Source organism: Apis florea, unplaced genomic scaffold, assembly GCF_048593485.1.
Source record: "Apis florea isolate Af1SG1 unplaced genomic scaffold, ASM4859348v1 contig_3803_pilon, whole genome shotgun sequence".
NCBI lineage: Eukaryota > Metazoa > Arthropoda > Insecta > Hymenoptera > Apidae > Apis > Apis florea.
In genome coordinates, this window is record NW_028256864.1 from 1,750,475 (window position 1) to 1,771,392 (window position 20,918).

The 20,918-nt window shown below is 25.9% G+C and overlaps 4 protein-coding genes across 8 annotated transcripts; 1 reads left to right on the forward strand and 3 right to left on the reverse strand.

The window, feature by feature from the left end:
- Positions 1-6,536: 6,536 nt before the first annotated feature.
- Positions 6,537-10,332, reverse strand: Nup107 (nuclear pore complex protein Nup107). Of its 2 annotated transcripts, none has more exons than XM_086916675.1 (8): positions 10,284-10,332; positions 9,660-10,203; positions 9,081-9,577; positions 8,774-8,981; positions 7,845-8,698; positions 7,449-7,766; positions 7,101-7,355; positions 6,537-6,856 (listed from the first exon to the last, which is right to left on the reverse strand). In XM_086916675.1, exons 2-8 carry the CDS (start codon positions 10,180-10,182, stop codon positions 6,755-6,757), a joined length of 2,757 nt encoding a protein of 918 aa, XP_086772801.1. In that variant the 5' UTR covers positions 10,183-10,203; positions 10,284-10,332; the 3' UTR covers positions 6,537-6,754. The 2 variants fall into 2 exon arrangements, with proteins under 2 accessions (XP_086772801.1, XP_003697975.2); XM_003697927.4 differs by having other exon boundaries at positions 9,660-10,188; positions 10,256-10,303.
- Positions 10,333-10,667: 335 nt separating this feature from the next.
- UQCR-C1 (Ubiquinol-cytochrome c reductase core protein 1) lies at positions 10,668-13,396 on the forward strand. The gene is made up of 6 exons (XM_003697930.3): positions 10,668-10,847; positions 11,486-11,704; positions 11,779-12,164; positions 12,238-12,601; positions 12,681-12,935; positions 13,004-13,396. The coding sequence occupies exons 1-6, from the start codon at positions 10,779-10,781 to the stop codon at positions 13,142-13,144; spliced, it is 1,434 nt and encodes a 477-aa protein (XP_003697978.1). The 5' UTR covers positions 10,668-10,778; the 3' UTR covers positions 13,145-13,396.
- Positions 13,397-13,526: 130 nt separating this feature from the next.
- On the reverse strand, positions 13,527-17,231 carry Mob3 (MOB kinase activator 3). Of its 4 annotated transcripts, XR_015295002.1 has the most exons (8): positions 16,957-17,219; positions 16,315-16,371; positions 15,402-15,543; positions 14,945-15,095; positions 14,628-14,855; positions 14,448-14,563; positions 14,139-14,365; positions 13,527-14,067 (listed from the first exon to the last, which is right to left on the reverse strand). XR_015295002.1 is itself a non-coding variant. In XM_086916679.1 (7 exons), the coding sequence occupies exons 3-7, from the start codon at positions 15,444-15,446 to the stop codon at positions 14,201-14,203; spliced, it is 705 nt and encodes a 234-aa protein (XP_086772805.1). In that variant the 5' UTR covers positions 15,447-15,543; positions 16,315-16,371; positions 16,957-17,231; the 3' UTR covers positions 13,527-14,200. The 4 variants fall into 4 exon arrangements, 3 of the variants coding, with proteins under 3 accessions (XP_086772805.1, XP_086772807.1, XP_086772806.1); XM_086916679.1 differs by having other exon boundaries at positions 13,527-14,365; positions 16,957-17,231; XM_086916681.1 differs by lacking the exons at positions 16,315-16,371; positions 16,957-17,219 and adding an exon at positions 15,886-15,953 and having other exon boundaries at positions 13,527-14,365.
- An 84-nt stretch (positions 17,232-17,315) lies between these two features.
- Positions 17,316-20,743, reverse strand: Letm1 (Leucine zipper and EF-hand containing transmembrane protein 1). Its single transcript, XM_003697928.3, has 7 exons — positions 20,539-20,743; positions 19,678-20,132; positions 19,413-19,583; positions 19,004-19,318; positions 18,458-18,922; positions 17,927-18,367; positions 17,316-17,847 (listed from the first exon to the last, which is right to left on the reverse strand). The coding sequence occupies exons 1-7, from the start codon at positions 20,594-20,596 to the stop codon at positions 17,431-17,433; spliced, it is 2,322 nt and encodes a 773-aa protein (XP_003697976.1). The 5' UTR covers positions 20,597-20,743; the 3' UTR covers positions 17,316-17,430.
- Positions 20,744-20,918: the final 175 nt, after the last annotated feature.

Sequence of the window (20,918 nt, forward strand, 5' to 3'; positions counted from 1 at the left end):
TTTTTAACGTTTAAGAATTTAAGAGACTACTTAGGAAAAAGGAGAGGAAGAATAATTTCTGACAATAATAATAATAATAATAATAATAAAAAAATTCGGAATCGGGGTATATAAACGTAAATAATTTCTGACAATAACGGTGAACTTGTGTTATTTATCATGGGATGGGATGGGATATATAATTTATCAAAGAGAATTTCTCGATCGATATGATCGATATATATATACATATATATCGGTGATAAACGAAAGAACGGGGAAAGTATCCGTGGTACATGTACAATGTAAATTTTGCACAAAGCTATAGTTGAGTATAATGTAACATTAAAGATCGAGTAGCACTTAAGATATACATTTATAAATGCTGTCGACTTGACAATAATACGTAGGGTAGTGAACGATGAAGGAATCGCTGAAGAATAAAAGAAAAAAAAAAATAATAAATAAATAAGATAAAACGAGAAAATATGTACAAGGTATCGTCAGACATTATATAACTTTAAGGGTGATACAATTACAAAACTATCCCTTATACGTGTAACAATGCTATAATATGTACATATACTATAGAGTGGACCTTCCTAAAACGGGATGAAAGTATAAAATGTGCCTTGGGTACAGATAATAAACTTCTCTAATTACACGAATTAGGAACCACTCGGACAAATGATGCCCTGTAATACTTAGGAACTGGTTTCTTGCGCTTTAAAGTAAGTAAGTTCTTGAAGAAAGTAAAAATAATCCCATTTTATAAAAGTAAATCAAGTAAGACAATTAATCTAATTTGAAGAAGATTTAAAAAAAAGACAAAGAGTATTCAAAGAGACGTACAAATCAAGAATCGAGAGGGATAAGAAATCGTGCAACCAAGAAATCAGAAAAATACATAATCACTTTAGGAACTAGTAGAGATTAGCAGAAAGAAAAAGAAAAAAAAAAAAAAGATATATCTCTTTCACTTTTTAAATATGAGTGTAAAAACTATGCAATAGTTCAGATTCTAAGTAACAGGGTGTCCTCAAAATTGCTAGCAGCGAACAAAATTCTTTGCAATTTCGATTGCTTATCGCACGAAGACCAGCCTGTATTTAATTACATATGCATACCTAACATAAACATTATATATATACATACATATATATATATATATACATATATTAAACATACATACATTACACGAGGTACTATGCATAACATGATGAAACAAAATTCGAAAATTTACATCGTTTTAGCTGCCAACGTTGTTCAATTTGTATTCGTAATTTGTAAGCGATAACCACTTGATAGTTGGATAAAGATCTAGCATTATTTATACCGTTTCCCTCTCCTTTCGACAAGATCGATTCCTCTTCTTCATACAATTCGTGAAAGGAAGCGACGAATACATTGGACATCGTTGCCCCAGCTTTTACGTGAGATGCGTACGAAGAAAGGAAAAGGAAAAAAAAAAAAAAAAAAAGAAAACAGTGTTAAGTAAGGAAATTACACGCGTTGTAAAATTGTAATCAAGCGACAATAAGACGAAATCGATCCGAACACGTTTGGATCCAAATAATTCCGGCAATACTCGACGACGATCCTTCAGAGGATTCCACATAATTTCCTTCGCGTCTGCATACCTTAGAATAACGCATCCTCCGTCGCCATTTTTTTTGTTCTTTGCGTTATTTTTCTCTATCTCGCTTCTCTATTCCCCCTTATTCTGTCTGTGTCCTTTTTTTCTCTAAGCGAGTCCTTCGAGAGAGCGAGGCGGATTGTAACAATGTAAGCGGATATATAAAACTCCTACTTCTGTGGAAGACAATAATGTGACGATGACCGACTCAAAAAAAATTCGAGGGGGCTGCTCCGAGCGAGTCGGGGAGGAAAGTAGCATTTCGAAGAGAAAAAAAAAAAAAAATCCGAGACTTGCTGTCCCGCGTTTGAAGCTTTTCCTCGAGACAATAAAGGTGTATCTTCATAAGCGTCGATTATCTATTTGACAATAAAAACGTTGCCCCGACAATAAAGAGTTCTATATTTTATGACGGAGATGGTAAAACGTATCCAAACAACGAAGAGACACTACGAAATCTCGAAAAAACTTCTTCGAAAACTCAAAAATTTGTCAAATTTCGAAACATTTTTGTCGACTCGAAACTAAATAATAATTGTTACAAATCATTGAATTTAGATTTAGTTTAATTAATTAAAAAGACAAAGACAGTTTATCGTGGAAGTGAATTTGAAGAATTTCGAGATTTGTTAAAGTTTAAATTTTTGAATTTCGATACCTTCAGAAAATTTCGAGATCTTATAAAGTCTCTAGTCTTAAACCTTTGACAATATTTTAATGGATACGCTTTACCATTCTTAATTTTGAAACGATTTGGACAATAAATCACGATCGTTTTTAGATGCCACGATCGTTCGTGTTAATTGATTAGATCGAGCGATAACGCGGCTATTTGACAATGGTTGCAGTAAGGAAACGCAGGGCAGCGGGTGTTATTTGTTAGGGGACAAACATGTATCTGTACGGATCAATTATTCGAGGTGTAAGTGTACAAAGAAAAAATTAAATGGCGTACAGTTCCGCCTACATTAAGCTACTAGTTATATATAAATATATATATATATATATAAATGAATGTACAGAACGAAACGAAAGTTTTAGATAGGAATGTAAAGAAATCTTCTCTTTTTAATAATCTCTCGTCTCTCCTCTCCTCTCTTTTTCCCTCTATCCGTCTCTTTCGTATACATGTACACTTTTACGTATGTATCTCTTTCTCTCTCTTTGTCTCTCGTTTTCACTTCCTTGTAGAATATTCACGGAGCAGCCCGACGATATCCCTCAACTTGTTAGCGATTAAGGAGCAAAACGATAGTTTAGAGGTTAAGTAAAAAACTTTCTTTTTTGCTGTATCGACGTGTAATTTAAAAATAACAACAATCAAAAAAAAAAAAAAAAGAAGAAGAAGAAGAAGATAAATATCGTACGAAGACCGACCGAAGAGAAGCGATCGTATTGCCGATCGGCCATCGATCAGATCAAAAACGATGGCCAAATTTCGATGCACGACACCCCGAAACACATCCCGTGAATTTTAAATCGTTTAGCGATTACCTTGTAACTAAACACTTTCATCAAATTTTTGTGTCTCTCGTATCGTAGTGAAAATAGGATTTTAACTCGTGTAACTTTTCTTCCATACGCGTCGATCCTCTCTTGGAAGTCGATGGATCCAAGGATCGATTAATTCGAGGAATTTAAGCGAAGGGGAAAGAGAGATTCGGTAGAATTGTGAATTCTATCTTATTAGCGCTCAATTTGAACGAATTGTCTAAGTATTCGTAAGAACGTTCCTCCCTGCGTGATCCTGGCTGATAGTTTCCACAAACTTCTATATTTGTTATACCTGTTTTTTCTTGTACGATACTTGTTCACATATCCCTACGGACATATCCCTGTAATGTAAGATTCGGAAGGTTTTTGAAAAAAAGAAAAAAAAGAAAGAGAGAAAAAAAAAGAAAAAGAAACACGTTTCGATTGATGATTTATTCGAATTTTCTCTTGAATTTAATTATATATATATATATATATAAAAAAAAAAAATTAGATAGAAATTAACCTGATTAAATTAATATCCTCGAGATCGGCGTTTACGTCTCTGATTTGTCCAAAATGTTGTCTTCTAGGAATATCTCGAAAGGTTGAAAGAGAAAGTGATAAAAGAAAAATAAGGAAATTGATTGTACAAGCGGCGATAAATCATAGAGATAAACAAGGAACAACATTCGAACTAGACGATTTTAATAATGTCGATTAATCAAACGGATGTATAACACTGTCAATATGTATGTAACGACGATGTTCTTTTTCGTTTCAATGATATATCTATAGAGATAACTCGAAGATTTTTAAAAACTGGATATCTTTCTGAATCTTATCCTTGTCGTAGAAATATATTTTCACACTTAAGAACAACGTAGAGAGCGAGAGAAAAAAAGGGAGAAACGGTATATCAGTGCTTCGGCTCTTTGCACTCTTTGAGTATTCTAATATTCTTCCTCTGATTGTCGAAGTCGCACGTGATTTACATATCTATTTACGTGTAAAGAAGAAACGGACGCAAGGAAACACGTATGAATATCGAATTTAAGAAGACAGAACCTTGAAAAGGATTTTATTCGCGTGTGTGCAATATAAAGAACGTACAAAGTGGTATGATAAGAATTGATTTATTATGATAGACCGTCCTGAGTTGTGTTTAACAAATTTTAAGGATCTATTTTTGAACGACGAGAGCGATCGTTGGGCGAGTGTTGTAATATTTTATCGTTAAGAGAGAATCGTGTTTGGATTTGATCGAAAGTAGTAGAATAACCTGTTAATGATCGGACACGAGTGCGAAGAGTTGAAGGGAAGAAATTCATAAAATCCATATCCAAATATCCGTAGATAAGTCGTTTTCAAACATGCTGATACGCACCCATTAGTAATTAGAATGTCTTGTAGAAGATAACTTAGTGAAACTTTAAATGAAGAAACGAAAAAAAAAAAAAAAAAGAAGTAAAATTTATCAAGTTGTATTCTATCTGAGAAATATGTCGAGAAAGGGAGAAAAAACGAAAACGAGCCTAATTCTGGAAAGTATGCCAAATCTTTCGGCAAATTTATCAAGCTCTCGCGTAAACAAAAAAAGTAAAAAAATAATGTAGCATTATCGAAAATGATAAAACAATTGTCAACCGTTTTTTTCAACGTTTACGTGTTAGACTAGACTAATCAACAAAGTAACTCTATTAATCGTGTACTCGTATTACTGTAAAGTCGATTCAATTGTCAAGATTCTTCGTGTTTTTATGAAACACGTGCGAAAATGGTTTCATGACACATCAAATTTTTTAATAATTTCGTCATGTCTTGTGTTATTAAAAAAAAAAAAAAAAAAAAAAGGAAAAAAAAAGAAAAAAAAAACGAAGAAAAAGAAAATGAAAGTATTAAAATAATTTAAATATTAGGCTAAATATAGCAGCCTAATTTTAACAGTTAAAATGCTACTTACATAATCATTGATTCCATTTATCAATCTTTAAAATACGCACGTGTCTAATGTTTATGATCATCTTGAATGCGAAAATAAATCGCTCTGGTCCAGAGTATAAACTTACTAACTGCATACAAAGATGTATACGAATTTGAATTTCGATGTCGATGCAGTATAGTGCATTTTAAGCCATATATGTGTATAATGTTGCACATGTCATTCTTTCTTTTCCTCTTCTTTTTATCTATTTTTGAACGAAAATTTTATGATGAAATTTATACTGCACTACAAAATTTATGTATCGATAGAGAAATAGGTATTATAAGAATATAAATGCTCAGAATACTTGTTTCACGAAGCTACAATACTATTCTTTATCATAGTATCGTTTAAATTATTTCTTTTTCGAAATTGCAAACAAATTTTTTTTCCTTGATAGATGGTGCTATAAATCTTATTTTGAATAATTAAACTATTAATAACTATTAATACATTGCAATACCTTAATCGATTAATTTAGTAAGTGCATTGTAGCTTTTTGAAATAAGTTAAAAGATTTGTGAAACATTATATTATCAGATCTATACTTCTAGAGTTCTTAGATTTTATTCAAATAACGATTGAATTTAAATATAGTAAATTTTTTCAATGGCTATCCAATAATTCCATATTTTAAAATTCTATGTTCTAGTTCAGCTAAGAACTCTAAGCGAAAGTAATTCGGATGAACATCGAGTAAAGATCTATTTTGGTCAATTATTCCGTGATATATCCTCTTAGTTTTAATTCATTTGTGATTAATTATCGCTTCGAATAATCGCAATTAATTAATCCTCTAATTGAATCATACCATCATATTATGAATTTGATTATTCATTTCTGATAAAATGGAATCATTTCTGTGCAAATGTTAATTTTCTTGATATATAGTCTATATAGTATAATACACGAATAGGTGAAGGTTCAATTATAATGTCAATCCTATTTTTCTTTTTTCTTTTTCTTGTTTTATAAAAACAAAGAGGAAAAAAAAAACAAATATATGCATCAAGCCACATAGAGAGACGAACGCTCTCAATAAAAAATGTTATAAAAAGACTGCTATTGCCGGCAAAAAATAACACTCATTGAACATAGAGATTTAGAGATTTCAATGTATGCCATATATCACAAATACCATCGTTCTGTACCGTGATTCTTCTTTTTCCGTTCGATGCGAAGATTCTTTAAAAAAATTTCCATTTACAAATAAATGTTTGTATGTATTTATCTATTGTACACAGATCCATGTCCGAAAGATACCGGCGATATATATGAGATTTGGAAGTGGCTAAACTATAAAGAAACATCGTAAAATTATAATGATTATTATTCCAATGAAAATATCTCAGGATAATGTTTGTCCTTCATTGTCCTTGAGTTTCTCCGCAATATTTCACGCGTTAAATCTACAGCTTTGACAGCGCTACATTTATTAACAATTGAGTAAAAGAAGCATCTAAGTAATCATGAAGTATATAATATATTATGATTATGAATTATTGAACATTGTATCAAATTTTATATTCACTTCTTGTGGTTGACAATAAACTGGTTTTATAAAAAAAAGTTAAAGATTTTTATAAATTTTTTCGATATTCGATATTGTAATATATAACATCATGTGCACAGTTAAATATATACATATACATATTCTTTTTTATCTAATTTTATTAAATACTTCATTTTGGATATCCCCAAGGATCTTTTTTTTGGTCCATTAAAACAAGAGAAGATTCACAGATTTTCTTGAATACTTCACGTAATCTTCCTTTTTGAAATACCTGAAATAAATTAAAATACGAATTGTCTTTTTTTTATTTAAAAAAATTTTAATATACAGGATATATACTCATGAAATATTCTTGGAAAATCGATTCTAGAGATTAAAACAAATATAAAAGTTATAAATATAAATATAAAAATATTAATAGAATATTATTTATTAAGTTATAAACACTTTAAATTTGCGTTAATGTTTTGATAATATCTCATGAATTATATTAATATTATAATATAAACATGTACCTTATAAAGTTGATATTGTTCAGAAGCAAGAATATCTGCTAATTGAATACATTCAGCGTGTTCGTTCATTTCAGACATTACAGAATGTAAAAGAAGTGTAATTTTTGGAATACAAAGTTCACGTAATTTTTCCATTTGATGATCGCGAGATATTTCTTCTGGTGTACATGGTTCATCATTATTATTATTATTTGAATCAACTAACCAACCACCATCCGGAAATAATAATACATTGAATAATAATTGTTTAACTGCCTATAAAATTAATTAAATTATATTAATAAAAATTAATTTTATTTAATAGTTTTTACTTTATATTAATATTGTATCAAATTTTATTTTGGAAACCTTTGTATGATGTTGCATTGTAGATGTCCATCTTTCCATTTCTACATTATATTGTGCTTTTTTGTGTTCGTATGCAACTTTTTCAGTGAACGTGGCATATGGTGGCAATTCTTCTAATGGTGCAGGTTTTCCATGATGATAATGAGAGAACCATTCTGCAAAACCTTCTTGGGCATCAAGATAAGTTTTGTAACAAACATATTCCCGAATCGTCGAAGAAGCTTTCTTCGAAAGATTACTTGTCATTGTAAGATTTGTTAATGTGCCTTCCATTGTTGGATATTCAGCCATAATAGCTTCAATAGAATCCACTGGAATCTGCAAAATTTAATAACAATCGTAAATTTTTAATGTAAAAAAATAACATAAAAAATAACAAATAATTTAACTTTATACTTTATTAAAGGCTTTTCTAGCAGCATCAATTTTTTCATTTGCTAGAAAAAATCTTATAAGAGCATTAGTTTGCCACAATGCTTCTTCTCGTTGACTTGGATAAAATATTAACCAATCTAATGCGTTAATTTTATCCATATCTATATCGGTTAAAGTGCCTTTCAAATCTATAGGATCAATATCAATGTTTTTGGAACGAATACTTTCTACTACTAATTTTGTAATTGCTTCTACATTTAAATTAGCATCTTCTGCTGCAGTTAAACATTTTCTACGCTGTTCGTGATCTTTAATACTTTCTAAATAATTAGCATAATTGGTAACTTGTAATTCTCGTGGCAACATAGCTGTGTAGAAAGCAATTAGAATTGGGTCATCCATTTCGATTAATATATGAACATATGCCAACAAAACTTTATCTCCAATTTTATCTTTTGCATTTTTCCCAATCTGACGAAAGAAACATATCAAATGTGCTAAAAATCTTAAAAAATGAGGATCACAGGTACCCGTATTTATCATGTTATCTATTTCTTCCATCAATTTTGGTATTTGATCTAATATCAAATACTTTTGTATTAAATGATCAGGCTTATTTGATTCCGCTCGAATTTTGGGATCTTTCGATGCATGAAGTTCTTTAAAAACATCTTTCAATGAAATCTCGTTCTTCCAATAATCATCAGGCATGTTTGTAAAACTTTTTATTACTAGATCTCTTACTTCCCTTTCCACTTTAATATCTAATAATGTTTTCATATAAGCCCATAGTGCATCTTGCCAAGAAGTCGCTATTTGTAACATTTGTTGAAGATTTCCACAAAGACTTGCATAAATAGTACGATAATATTCGCCTAAATGAAAAAAATTTAAATATAAATATTTTCATAAATTATTTTTAATAATGAATATAATAAGAAAATTATTACCTACGCGTTTATCTTGTGAAAGTTCCCAAGCACACAATTTCCATAAACTTCTATTAGGATTTCCTACAATGGGCAATTTAGTATCAATTAATGGATTTTGATAATTAGGATCATGATGAGGTATCCATCCTAATAAACATGCAGCTTTCCAAGGCTGCCCACAATGTTCAGCTAATGCCTGTGCTTTTTGAAGACGACCGCAACGAACCTATTGAGTGAAATATATTATTCATGTTATGTTTTTTTAATCTTATATCTTATTTATATAATCATTTCAATTTGATTTTTTATTAAAAAAAGTTTATACCTCTATGAACATTCTTTTTTCGAGTCTTTTATCATCTTCTTTATCTAAATCATGTAAAGATTTTCCTTCTCCAGATTCTCTTATTGGAGCATCTGGATCTAGAGATGATAATAATGGCCTAGTTGAACGAAATGGAATTTGATCTTTGTTCTCATATGTTAATAATTGTCTTACAGTATTTTCCCATGGAAGTGTTTTATCTGTGAAATGTTCAGTAATTGGGTGTTTTTCCGCTTGATCCAATGCATTCTTTTCCAACCAGTCAATTATTAACTGATATTCTCTAATGTAACTTTCAGTTTTAAATAAATTATCTATTACAACTTTTTCTGATATGTACGTATTACTTTCTTCTAAATCATCTTCCATTGGAGTAGGAAAATTGAGACTATTTATTCTATTTTGATATAAACAATAAATAAGCCTCCATGTATTTCTTTCATTCTCTAAAGAAATTTCCTCATCTGATACATTAGTTTCTACCTTAGATTGCATTCCTAAATAATGAATACTTTTATTATATGAAAAATATAATATAAAAATATAAGATTAATAAATAAATAATAATTTTCTATATACCTCTCATTATATCTAATGTATCTGTACAATTTTGTATAAAATCTGCAATAGTATCAAACACTTGTGTTTCTGAAAAATTTATCTGTACACTATGTAAAAAATCATAATAAAGTTTAGACATGACATCTCTTAAGGGTTTCTTTGATTTTAAAATTATACCAGTTGCACTACTATCTTCCATCATTTCTCTCAAGGTAAGTTCACCTTTTTCTGAAGCAGCCATTATATCTCGAACTTCATGAGGAGTAAGTGTTAATGAATTATCAATATCCAAAAGATCATGGCCCTTAATTAATCTTGAATGAGGATAGAATTTGCCTAATATTTTAGGGCTATTAATATCGTTAAATTGATAAGAATCATCTTGGTCTTTTCGTAAATGATTAGTACTTTGCAAAGATAATCTTTTTGGAGTTATACTTTTTCCACTTAACCTCAAAAATGACTTTCGTTGAGCATTTTCTTGATTAAACATTTGAATAGATCGTTCTAAATTTTCAGTGGTATCATTTATACTATCCATTTTTAACTAAAATTCAAAGGCCTATAAATATTTAATTAAAATTACTTATTTTATTGAAAATAAGAATATTTACAAATGAGGAATATACTTGACAATTGTACCGGTTTTCGAATTTTACAGATGCAACAACAATGAAATAGGGAATTTTTTCACTATAATAAATTTCCCTATAAGTATAGTACAAAATTCAATAACCGAATAAGAAATGCATTCTATAATATTTATGTTTTATAATATATTTTAATGATATCTAATATTTAATATGTGATATTTGATATAATTAAACATTTTTTTCAATACTTAATATGTTTAAAAAAATTATTCTATTAAAAAAATTTTATAAAATTAAATAAAAATTTATATTACATATCATTTAAAAGAATCGATTTTTTATTAATTTTACAATATATATAAAATAATTTTATATAATTAAACTAATATTAGATAAATTTTTACATATTATTTATACATATATTTATTTACAGTATAATGAAAAAAGTATATCAAAATTATTTTGAAGCATTAATTTGAACTATATTATCTTTCTTATAACAAGATCGTACCAATCGTGCGCGCAGTTGCAAAGACTTGTAGAAATGGCGACTTGTATGCTTAAAGTTAGCTCTGCATTGCGGGCTTATTCCAACAAAAGTAGCTTCGTGAAGGTAATAAAATCAAGGATTTATAAAATAATAAAATTATTATATTATATTAGAATAATTATTTTTAAAGTCTATATTCAAATCAATATAATTTTTCCGAGATAAAAAACGATTGATTCCATTTTCTCCTTACGTAATAAGAATGAATCTTTTGAAAGTTTGTAAAAACAAAAGAAACGAAATGAATAAGTATTAACGAACAAAAATTAAAATACAATGAATAGAATTTTATGTTACACATGTAGAATTATTTGTATTAAACTATCATAACCTTAATATTCATATGTATAAATATATATGTCATTCTGCACAATAACATGATAAATACAAAAAATTAAAAATTCAACATTTATGTTTTTATACATTATCAAAATTAATTTTATATTAATAAATAATTTTATATTTTAATAATTAAAAATATTATCAAATTCATATTTATTTGATCCTTTAATTACTTGCTATAAAATTATTTAATAAAAATTAATAATGTTAATATAATTCTTTTTATATCTTTTAAATAAAATTATATAAATTTATAAACAAGTCAATACATAAAATTAAATTAATTTTTTATATAGAATTAATATAATAATAATTTGTTCTTTTTTTTATTATATTTTATTATTTATAACTACATTTAGATACAAAAGCAATGGAGATCTACATCAGCATCATTAAAAGAAATATTAATGAATCAGCCACCAACTCAAGTTACAACTTTAGATTGTGGTATGAGAGTTGCTACTGAAGATAGTGGAGCACCAACAGCTACAGTTGGATTGTGGATTGATGCTGGTAGTCGTTTTGAAACTGATGAAAACAATGGAGTTGCCCATTTTATGGAGCATATGGCATTCAAAGTAAAAAATATTCTTTTAATTTATTTAAAGTAAATTATTAAAAATAATGATAAAATTATAATAATTATAAACAGGGAACTACTAAACGTTCACAAACTGATTTAGAGTTAGAAATTGAAAATATGGGTGCTCATTTAAATGCATATACAAGTAGAGAACAAACAGTATTTTATGCTAAATGTTTGGCAGAAGATGTTCCAAAAGCTGTTGAAATTTTAAGTGACATCATTCAAAATTCAAAACTTGGTGAAAATGAAATAGAAAGAGAACGTGGTGTTATTTTAAGAGAAATGCAGGAAGTTGAAACAAATCTTCAAGAAGTTGTTTTTGATCATTTACATGCTAGTGCTTATCAGGGTACACCATTAGGGAGAACAATTCTTGGTCCTACTAAAAATATTAAAAGTATTACAAGAAATGATCTTCTTAACTATGTTAAGTCATATTATGGTCCACCTAGGTATGTGATTCAACAGTTATATATTTATAAAATAATTTTATTTATATATCTAAAAATTATATTATTTTTATAGATTTATTTTAGCTGGTGCAGGTGGTGTAAATCATAATGCATTGGTAGAATTAGCTCAAAAACATTTTGGTCAAATGAAAGGACCATTTTATGATGAAATTCCTTCAATATTAGAACCATGCCGTTATACAGGATCAGAAATAAGAGTTCGTGATGATACTATTCCTCTTGCACATGTTGCCATTGCTGTTGAAGGTGCAGGTTGGACTGATCCAGATAACATTCCTCTTATGGTTGCAAATACCCTTATGGGAGCATGGGATCGTAGTCAAGGAGGAGGTGTAAACAATATAAGTTATTTGGCTGAAGCTTCTGCAAGTGATGGATTATGTCATAGTTATCAAAGTTTCAATACTTGTTATCAAGTACTTACTATTAAATTACATTATTATTTATATCATTATATATATATAGAATATAATAATAATAATTTCTTTTCTATAGGATACAGGACTTTGGGGTATATATTTTGTATGTGATCCTATGGAAATTCAAGATTTTGTATATAATGTACAACGTGAATGGATGAGATTATGCACGACAGTAACCGAAAAAGAAGTAGATCGTGCAAAAAACATTCTTAAAACAAATATGCTTCTTCAATTAGATGGAACAACTGCAATTTGCGAAGATATCGGACGTCAAATGCTTTGTTATAATCGACGCATACCACTTCATGAACTTGAAGCTAGAATAGATGTAAGTGATATTTGAATTTTATATATTTTAAATTTTATTTTTATTTTAATAAATTAAATTATTTTCAGAGTGTAAATGCTTCAAATATTCATGATATTGGTATGAAATATATTTATGATCAGTGTCCGGTAATTGCAGCAGTTGGACCAATTGAAAACTTACTTGATTATAATCTCATTCGTGCCGGCATGTACAGATTACGAGTGTAAACATATTTTCTTTGATAAATTTAGAACAAGTTATAAATAACATCATTTTTAGCAAAAAAATTTTAATTAAAATGAGACTATAAAAATATAACTATAAATTAATAATTATCTATACAAAAAATTTTTTATTTGTTTTTCATTGATATTTTATAGTCTTATTTTAACTTCAACTAATAAATAGTACATTTTCAAATACATTTTCATGTATTATCTGGCTTAAATGTACCAATAAATTTATCTTTAAAGAATTCATTTTTTTTGACTTGTAATTTATAGGAAAAAAAAATTATATTTAATAGATGAAAATATTTCAAAATATAATTTGAAGTAATTTTGTTTATAGTTAATGTAAATTATTTATTTAATTAAAAACAGTGAACAATTTTTATGATGGAAATTAATTTATTATGTTTTATTATTTTTTAAATTTGTACTTTTTTTATACTGTATGATGTTATATTTTTATTATGAATACAGTATTATTTAATTTCATAAAAAATGTTTTTAATTTTTAATACATTATATAAGGATATTACATAAGCATCTTAATAGCGCAAAATTATATGTACAATTATATATTTTTATGAAATAATATTATAAATAATATTTAAATTCTCTTTATAAAACTTGATATATAAAATTACTTGAATACAAATATTAATCTATACACAAATTGTTTTCAAAGCACATAAATGTAAATACAATTTATTGCTGTGTCTATTTATCCACAAAAAGGATGGATTTTTAAAATTTAATTGTATAATTTGTTATATATTTAATATATTAATAACATTTATGACTAACTAAAAAGAGATGATTATATTAAATTATCTCCAATAGAAGATTAGAAGCACTATACAGAATAAAGCACTTGAAATTCTTCGATTTTGTAAATAGCAATAAAAGTAATATTTTGTGACATCCTAAATATAAAATTTTATAATATTTTCGAAAAAAAAAAACAAATTAAAAATTTCTTAGATTTTTTACTTACATTAGAAAAAATTTATCTCATTCTAATTTGATTATGGCTTTATACATTTATTAAGTTTATCACTATCTGGTATTATTTGATGGTGCTGTTGTTTGTGTTGGTGATGCAGTATCCTTACAAACCTTAGCTGTCATTTCAGCTAGTGGTTCTAATTCTTTTGTGTTTATTAATTCAAATTCTGTTACAAAATAATAAAAATGCTTATAACATGTATTTACATGTGCTTCCTAAAATAGAAATATTTTCAATTATATTATAATAAAATAATATATCATTGATGTATATAATACATAAGAATATAAAACCTACTGCTCCTATTGCTACAATACGATCAAAATGATGTATATAAACATGGACAAAAACTCTGAACAAACGTGTTAAAATTTTTCTACATAATAGGACAAAAGTTTTTGGAAATGGTACATCTGTAAAAAAAATTGTTACATAAATAACTTATCAACTATTATTTAAATATTTAAAACTTTATACCTGTTGACACAGGGAAAATAGTTTCATTATTAATTTGAGCTTCAATCCAATCCATAAGAAGACTAACATATTGTGGTGCTGGTAATGCAGTAGGTTTTTTATATTTTTCACCATCTGCCCATAAATATTCAAAACGAGCTCCGCCACTCATTGTTGGACAAGATGCAGAATCACAATATTCAGAAATAGTACCATATATTAAATTTATTCTATTAAAAAAATCTACCACTGAAATTATGTTATTATTTATTAAAAATTATACATTTTTAAATTCATTTATTACATATAATAAATAATTAATAAAAATTATAATATACCATGAACAGCTATCCAATCATTCAGATCTTCTCCAGGAGGTAATTTTACAACAGATCTTAAATTAATTCCTGAATTCAATGAAGCTTGTGCTTGTTTATGCAAAGAATATCTTAAAGTTCCATGAGCAAATTTCTTTTTTGGTCTAAATGTCTAAAATATATTAAATGATTTAAAATATATTAAAAATTTTAGTAAATATCTATAGTAATAAATTAAAACAATAAATATAGATTATATAATAAAATAATATATAATATATAATAATAATATATAAAATTATATTAATATTTATTGATATTAATATTCTTGAAATAAGTCAATAATTTTATATATTCTAAATAGATATTGTTTAATGCATTAAATATAAAAATCATAATCGATAACATTTTTTACATTAGGTTAGAATTTTAATTATTTAGAAAATTTAATTAATATTTAATATAAGTGAAAATTTACCTTTCCTTTTTGAAAAAATTCCATAAAACCACTTAACGCAGTCATTATGATTAAATATTCACAAAATTTATATCGCTTTTATAAAAAGCGAAATAACCGGTATTACAAAGTATCCACTCCGTCTTTAGATTTCATACATGTGCTATGGATAAAATTTTGTATTATACGCAAGTTTTAATATTTCCTTTTTTTATTTATTTAGAAAATTAAAAAAAAATTAGATTAAATTATAATATATTCATTATATATATAATATTACTTGTTTATAAATAAATTTTAAAATTAGATTTGATACATAATAGAAAAGGAATAATTTATGACACTTTTAAGTGTTGATTTTTGACTATCTAATATTTAGATTTAATTTAGTAATATTTTTACATAATGAAATATTATTACATTAATTTTAAAATATATTTATATTTTTATAATTCAAATAAAAATGTACATTAATTTAGATAAATTACAAAAAAGAAATCTTTACGCTTAAGTATTCGAAATAATCAATAAAAGTATATGAAGTAAATTTTAAGTAAAGCAAATTTAAGTTATTGTAATTAAATAATAATAATAATAATATACAATACCAATATTTAAAAGAAAAAAATTAATTATACATGATATTTTATATATATATATGTGTATATAATTAACGATTATTTATTTATCTTTAATAATTTTTACTTTTTATATTATTAATTATTATATCTAATATTAATTGTCTAAAGTAGAATATGACACAAAATTATAATAAAAAATAATTAAAAGATATATAATTTGTTATATTATTAATAATAAATATTGACTTAAACTAAAAGAAGAAGAATAATTACTAGTTTTTGTACAGAAATGATTTTATTAATATAAATTGAAAATATGATTCATAAAAATAAAAAAATAAATGTATAAATACCTTGAATAAATGAAAAATGTTCAAATATCTTGAATATCATTACCATTTGTGTTGTTTCTGAAATAAAATATTTTTTTATAACAATATATTTTGTGCAAATGTATATGTATTATCATAGATATATTTGAATGTTTATAATTTAGTTGTTATTGCGAAAATTCTATTTTTTAATATTTTTTCATAAGTTTATTGTTAATAAAAATAATATTTCATTTATTTTCAATTGTAATCAAAATTTAGTGTTAGTCGATCTTTAATTTTGAAATGTACAATTTTCATGTAATGCATAGTACTTATATTACTAAAATATTGCATACTTAATTACATAATCATGTTTTTTTATGTAATCAGTACATAAACATAATCGCTTTTCTTGTTCTGTACTTAATTATTAATTACTGTATTTATAAATGTACAACTTTTTAACCTCAATTATTGAGGTATATATTTTTTTTGTACAGTAAAACAAAAATGATCTATAGTTTATGAATTATAATCCTAATAATAATCAATGCTTGAACAAATGGAATGATTCCTTATTACAATATTTTGGAATTAGGTTATATTGAAATAATAACTATATATTTCTGTCATATTTCATTACTAATTATCAATATCAGTAACATTAATATTGTCACTTACAATTTTAAAAAGCATTACATTGTTTTTGTGTCCAGCACGTTTTTTATCTAGAAAATTCATAGAACAAATATATATTGATGCCATTAAATGCATCACAGTCTTAAAAATTCAAAATCTTTTCTCATAAATACAAAAATTATATTAATATTTTCTTTACTCTTAATTAAATATTACAAATGGTTAAAGTCATGCATGTAACATTTATCATAAAGTGTGTTACATACTACACACATGAAACTATTGCAATTATTTTTGTTGCAATCATTTTTTACTATATAAATTCATTTGTTAAAAAAAAAAAAAAAAAAAAAATAAAGAAAAAAGAAAAAAAAAGGAAAAAAAAAGTTTATAATATCATATTATATAGAGGTAGACATATAATCTATAAAGATGAAAATATGATAGTTTTCTAAATCTGTACCCAATAAAAATGTTGTTTAATTACATAAATTATAATATTTGATTGTGCGGTAATTACAGTTGCTTAGAGCCTTCTGCTTTTTTTGTTGATGATGGAACATTGGGAGTTAAGGGAGGATTTCTAACTCCATCAGAACTAGAATTACTCTTAAGCATTGCAGCTGATTTTTCTCTTTCTTGTTCAGATGAATGTATAGTATAACTTTTGTTCGATTCTTCAACAACTTTTTTTAATTCTTCTTTACCGATGTCCTTTTCAGTTGTTATTGGTGTAACAAAAACTGATGATTGAGGCAAAATACATTTTGTTTTAATATCATTTTCATCTTTAAATTCACGCGAATCTTTTTGTAACTTTTTTTGATTTTGTTCTTTTTCTTCTAATATTTCTTCTTTATCAATCAACTCAACTAATTCATCTACTTGCTTTTTACTTAATTTGATGTCTTCTTTACCAATTAATTCTAATACCTTAAAACCATAATTATTATAAATTTAAATAAATTAATTTTCTGTTTTTTTCTATTATTTATACCATATTATATATTACCTTTAAGACATCTTCAATTTTTATAGCTCCATCTCTATCATCATCAATTTTTGCTAAAATTTCAGCTATGCGTTGTAATCGATGTTGATCAGGTACACTTTGCATTTTTTTAATTGCTGAAATTAATTCATCTATCTTAACTAATTCTTCAGCAGTTTTTGAAGTAGTTGCTTGTTCTTTATTAACATTATTTATATTTTGTAATTCTTTCATTTTCTTTTCACATTCAAGTTGAACAACAACTGCATCCATTTTATTAATCATTTTATTCACTTTATTGAACAAACGAATGGCACCTTTGGATACCTTAATATTTTCTATGTCTTGTTGACCTTTAGCATTTGCTTTTATTTCATAAAATTCTTTAAGATCTTCTTGATAATCAGCCATTTCTTCTTTCAATTCTTTTAACTCTTCTTTTTCAACAGACATTTCTTTATCCTTTATGAAATTAGATATATGTTTAATTTTTAGAAGAAATGATTAAAAACTATTAATTTAATAATATAATAATATTTCATTCCTACAAACCTTTCCAAGACAATCTAAAGCCTGTTCTAAAACTTTTACATCTGAATTCGTAATTTCGTCCGTTTTGTTGGTCTGCAAACAAACAGTAGTTTGTGGTTCTTTTTCTTGCCTCTCTTCTTCAATTTTGCGTTCTTCCATTTTAATAATTTCGATATTCGTTTTGTGATCCATTTTACCCTCTTTTTCTCCTATTGCACCCTGAGTACGTGTTACAACAGTATCAGGAAGTGCAGAAATAGTAGCTTTTAATTTATCTGACATTGGTATCGTTTCGGGAACCATAAGTGCTCGTGAAAGGAGTAATAATGAAGGTGGTACTTTTTTATTTAAACTTAAGTCTAACCATTGAGACAACTGCTCTTTTAATTTACTATCTGGTAATCCATATGCTCGCATTCCGCGAGCCCTACAGGCTTGTTGCAATTCACTTCTAGTAAGTGAATCTATACCTTCTTTTTCAATTAACTGTAAAAATAAATATTATTATTAAATCTGCATTTTTATTATTCCCCTAAAAAATGCATTTTATATCTACATAAAAATTACTTTATCATCTGCAGTAAGACTTCTAAGTCTCATTCTAAGTAAAAATCGTAAAAAATTCGATGTTCCAAGAGTTTGTACATCTAATACTCTACATAATGCTACTAATTGTGGTCGAGTAAGAGAATCTAATGTAATTTCATCTTCAAAAAGTTTGCTAAATTGCATAATTTCTTCATTAGTAGCCACGGCACCAGAAGTTCGAACTTTATAAAAAAATTCAGCAAATTCTTTGGCTTTTTGAGATTTACAATCAGTTGATTGTACTGCCATGTCATCTAATGTCTGTTGTAAAAATTTTGCCATTTCAATTTTAATCTGAAATTAAAAAAGTATATATATAATTATATATTTATATATATATATATATATATATATATATGATTATAAAAAATAAAATTATAATGCATACTTTCAATGCTTGTTTTAATTTATTTTCTTTATCTGTTGCTGTTTGGAAAGTAGATGGTAATAATCCAGGAAAAACTTTAATAGCAATTGGAAGTAAAAATTCCATAAAGGGTACAATAACAAAAACAGAGAAAGGAATAAGTCTGAACATATCCCCTGTTGTTTTTACAAGCTAAAAATATTTAAATTAGAAAATCACAAAAATAATTAAATGAATATACTTTACAATTATTAATTGTAAATATATGTAATCATTTATAGCTTACAAGTCTATGTTCTCTTCTACTAAGTTCTTTACCCTGTAAGATTCTCCATATCAATTTTGCTGAAATTTTCATATCAAGACCTAATAATCTAAATCCATGATAATAATGTAAAATTTCTCCTTTGACTCTTTCCCATATTGGTGGCTTTTTTTCTGCTATTTTTGATTTTGAAGAAGTATGAACAACACATTCTTGTGTTTTAGCTTCAAGCTCTTTTTGTTCCTTGATATTTTTTATTGTATCTTCCACTTTGGAAGATGATTCTTGACCATTCCATATTGGTGTAATATAAAATGTACGAAATTGTACATAGGACAAATTATTATTGTAATTTTCTGTTATTGTAGAATGTAATAATAATCTGTTATTCTTGGGATTTCTTCTATTTACACAAATAAATGTCAAGCTACTATTTATTTGATTAGTATTATACCATAATTTAAAGCTGCAATAATCTGTAATAAGTATATATTTTGTAAAATATTTAAATTACATTTCTATATGATATATTTTTCATTAACATATCTTTTTAAAAAATAAAATAATAATTGATTATAAATAGAAGAAATTAAAATTATTTAAATAATTAAAATATTATAATTGATACAAAAAATATAATAATATCAATATAATATCTATTTCACAACATAACCTATATAAGATTAGAATTACACAGATTAATAAAAAAAATAATAATGAAAAAAAGAAAATTTATATTAATTTATCATAGATATTAATAACTTTATATGTAAATATATCTGTTATATAAATGTACTATGTATAATATGTATAATATATGTATTAGAATATAATTAAGATTATTGTTCTGATTTATTATTGAAAAAAAATAATTCTACATACTGCGAATTGCTGTTCTGTGACCGGATACCATTTTTTTAGTATGAATTAAAGAATTCATCTTATATTACAATATTTTTTTTGTAATTTATGCAATCTTCCAAAGTCGTTTTTATCTGTAATGTGATAAAATACTTCACCATCACACATTTTCCGACTTGAACATAGTGATACAGAACAATGATCAGCTGATTAAATAAATATCACTATTCTAGTGTAATAATTAATACTGAATTACAAATATTTATTTTAATATTTATTTTTTAGAATATATTTGAAATTAAATGTACATTATAATTACATTAAAAAATTCAATTTTGTTTATCTATAATATTTATTCTCTTAACCATTTAAAAATATATACATGCTATTTCTACTATAAA

Bases quoted from the DNA above. Each gene is read 5' to 3' on its own strand.
- UQCR-C1 (XM_003697930.3), top strand. From the start codon at position 10,779: ATGGCGACTTGTATGCTTAAAGTTAGCTCTGCATTGCGGGCTTATTCC. The intron at 11,705-11,778 runs GTAAAAAATATT...AATTATAAACAG, and splicing joins TGGAGCATATGGCATTCAAA to GGAACTACTAAACGTTCACA. The intron at 12,165-12,237 runs GTATGTGATTCA...TTATTTTTATAG, and splicing joins TCATATTATGGTCCACCTAG to ATTTATTTTAGCTGGTGCAG.
- Letm1 (XM_003697928.3), bottom strand. From the start codon at position 20,596: ATGAATTCTTTAATTCATACTAAAAAAATGGTATCCGGTCACAGAACA. The intron at 19,319-19,412 runs GTATGCATTATA...TTTTAATTTCAG, and splicing joins AATTAAAACAAGCATTGAAA to ATTAAAATTGAAATGGCAAA. The intron at 18,368-18,457 runs GTTTGTAGGAAT...AATTTCATAAAG, and splicing joins CTTTAGATTGTCTTGGAAAG to GATAAAGAAATGTCTGTTGA.
- Nup107 (XM_086916675.1), bottom strand. From the start codon at position 10,182: ATGGATAGTATAAATGATACCACTGAAAATTTAGAACGATCTATTCAA. The intron at 7,356-7,448 runs GTTTCCAAAATA...TTAATTTTATAG, and splicing joins CAATGCAACATCATACAAAG to GCAGTTAAACAATTATTATT. The intron at 6,857-7,100 runs GTACATGTTTAT...AATTTATTTCAG, and splicing joins AACAATATCAACTTTATAAG to GTATTTCAAAAAGGAAGATT.
- Mob3 (XM_086916679.1), bottom strand. From the start codon at position 15,446: ATGACTGCGTTAAGTGGTTTTATGGAATTTTTTCAAAAAGGAAAG. The intron at 15,096-15,401 runs GTAAATTTTCAC...AATATATTTTAG, and splicing joins AATTTTTTCAAAAAGGAAAG to ACATTTAGACCAAAAAAGAA. The intron at 14,856-14,944 runs GTATATTATAAT...ACATAATTTCAG, and splicing joins TGATTGGATAGCTGTTCATG to TGGTAGATTTTTTTAATAGA.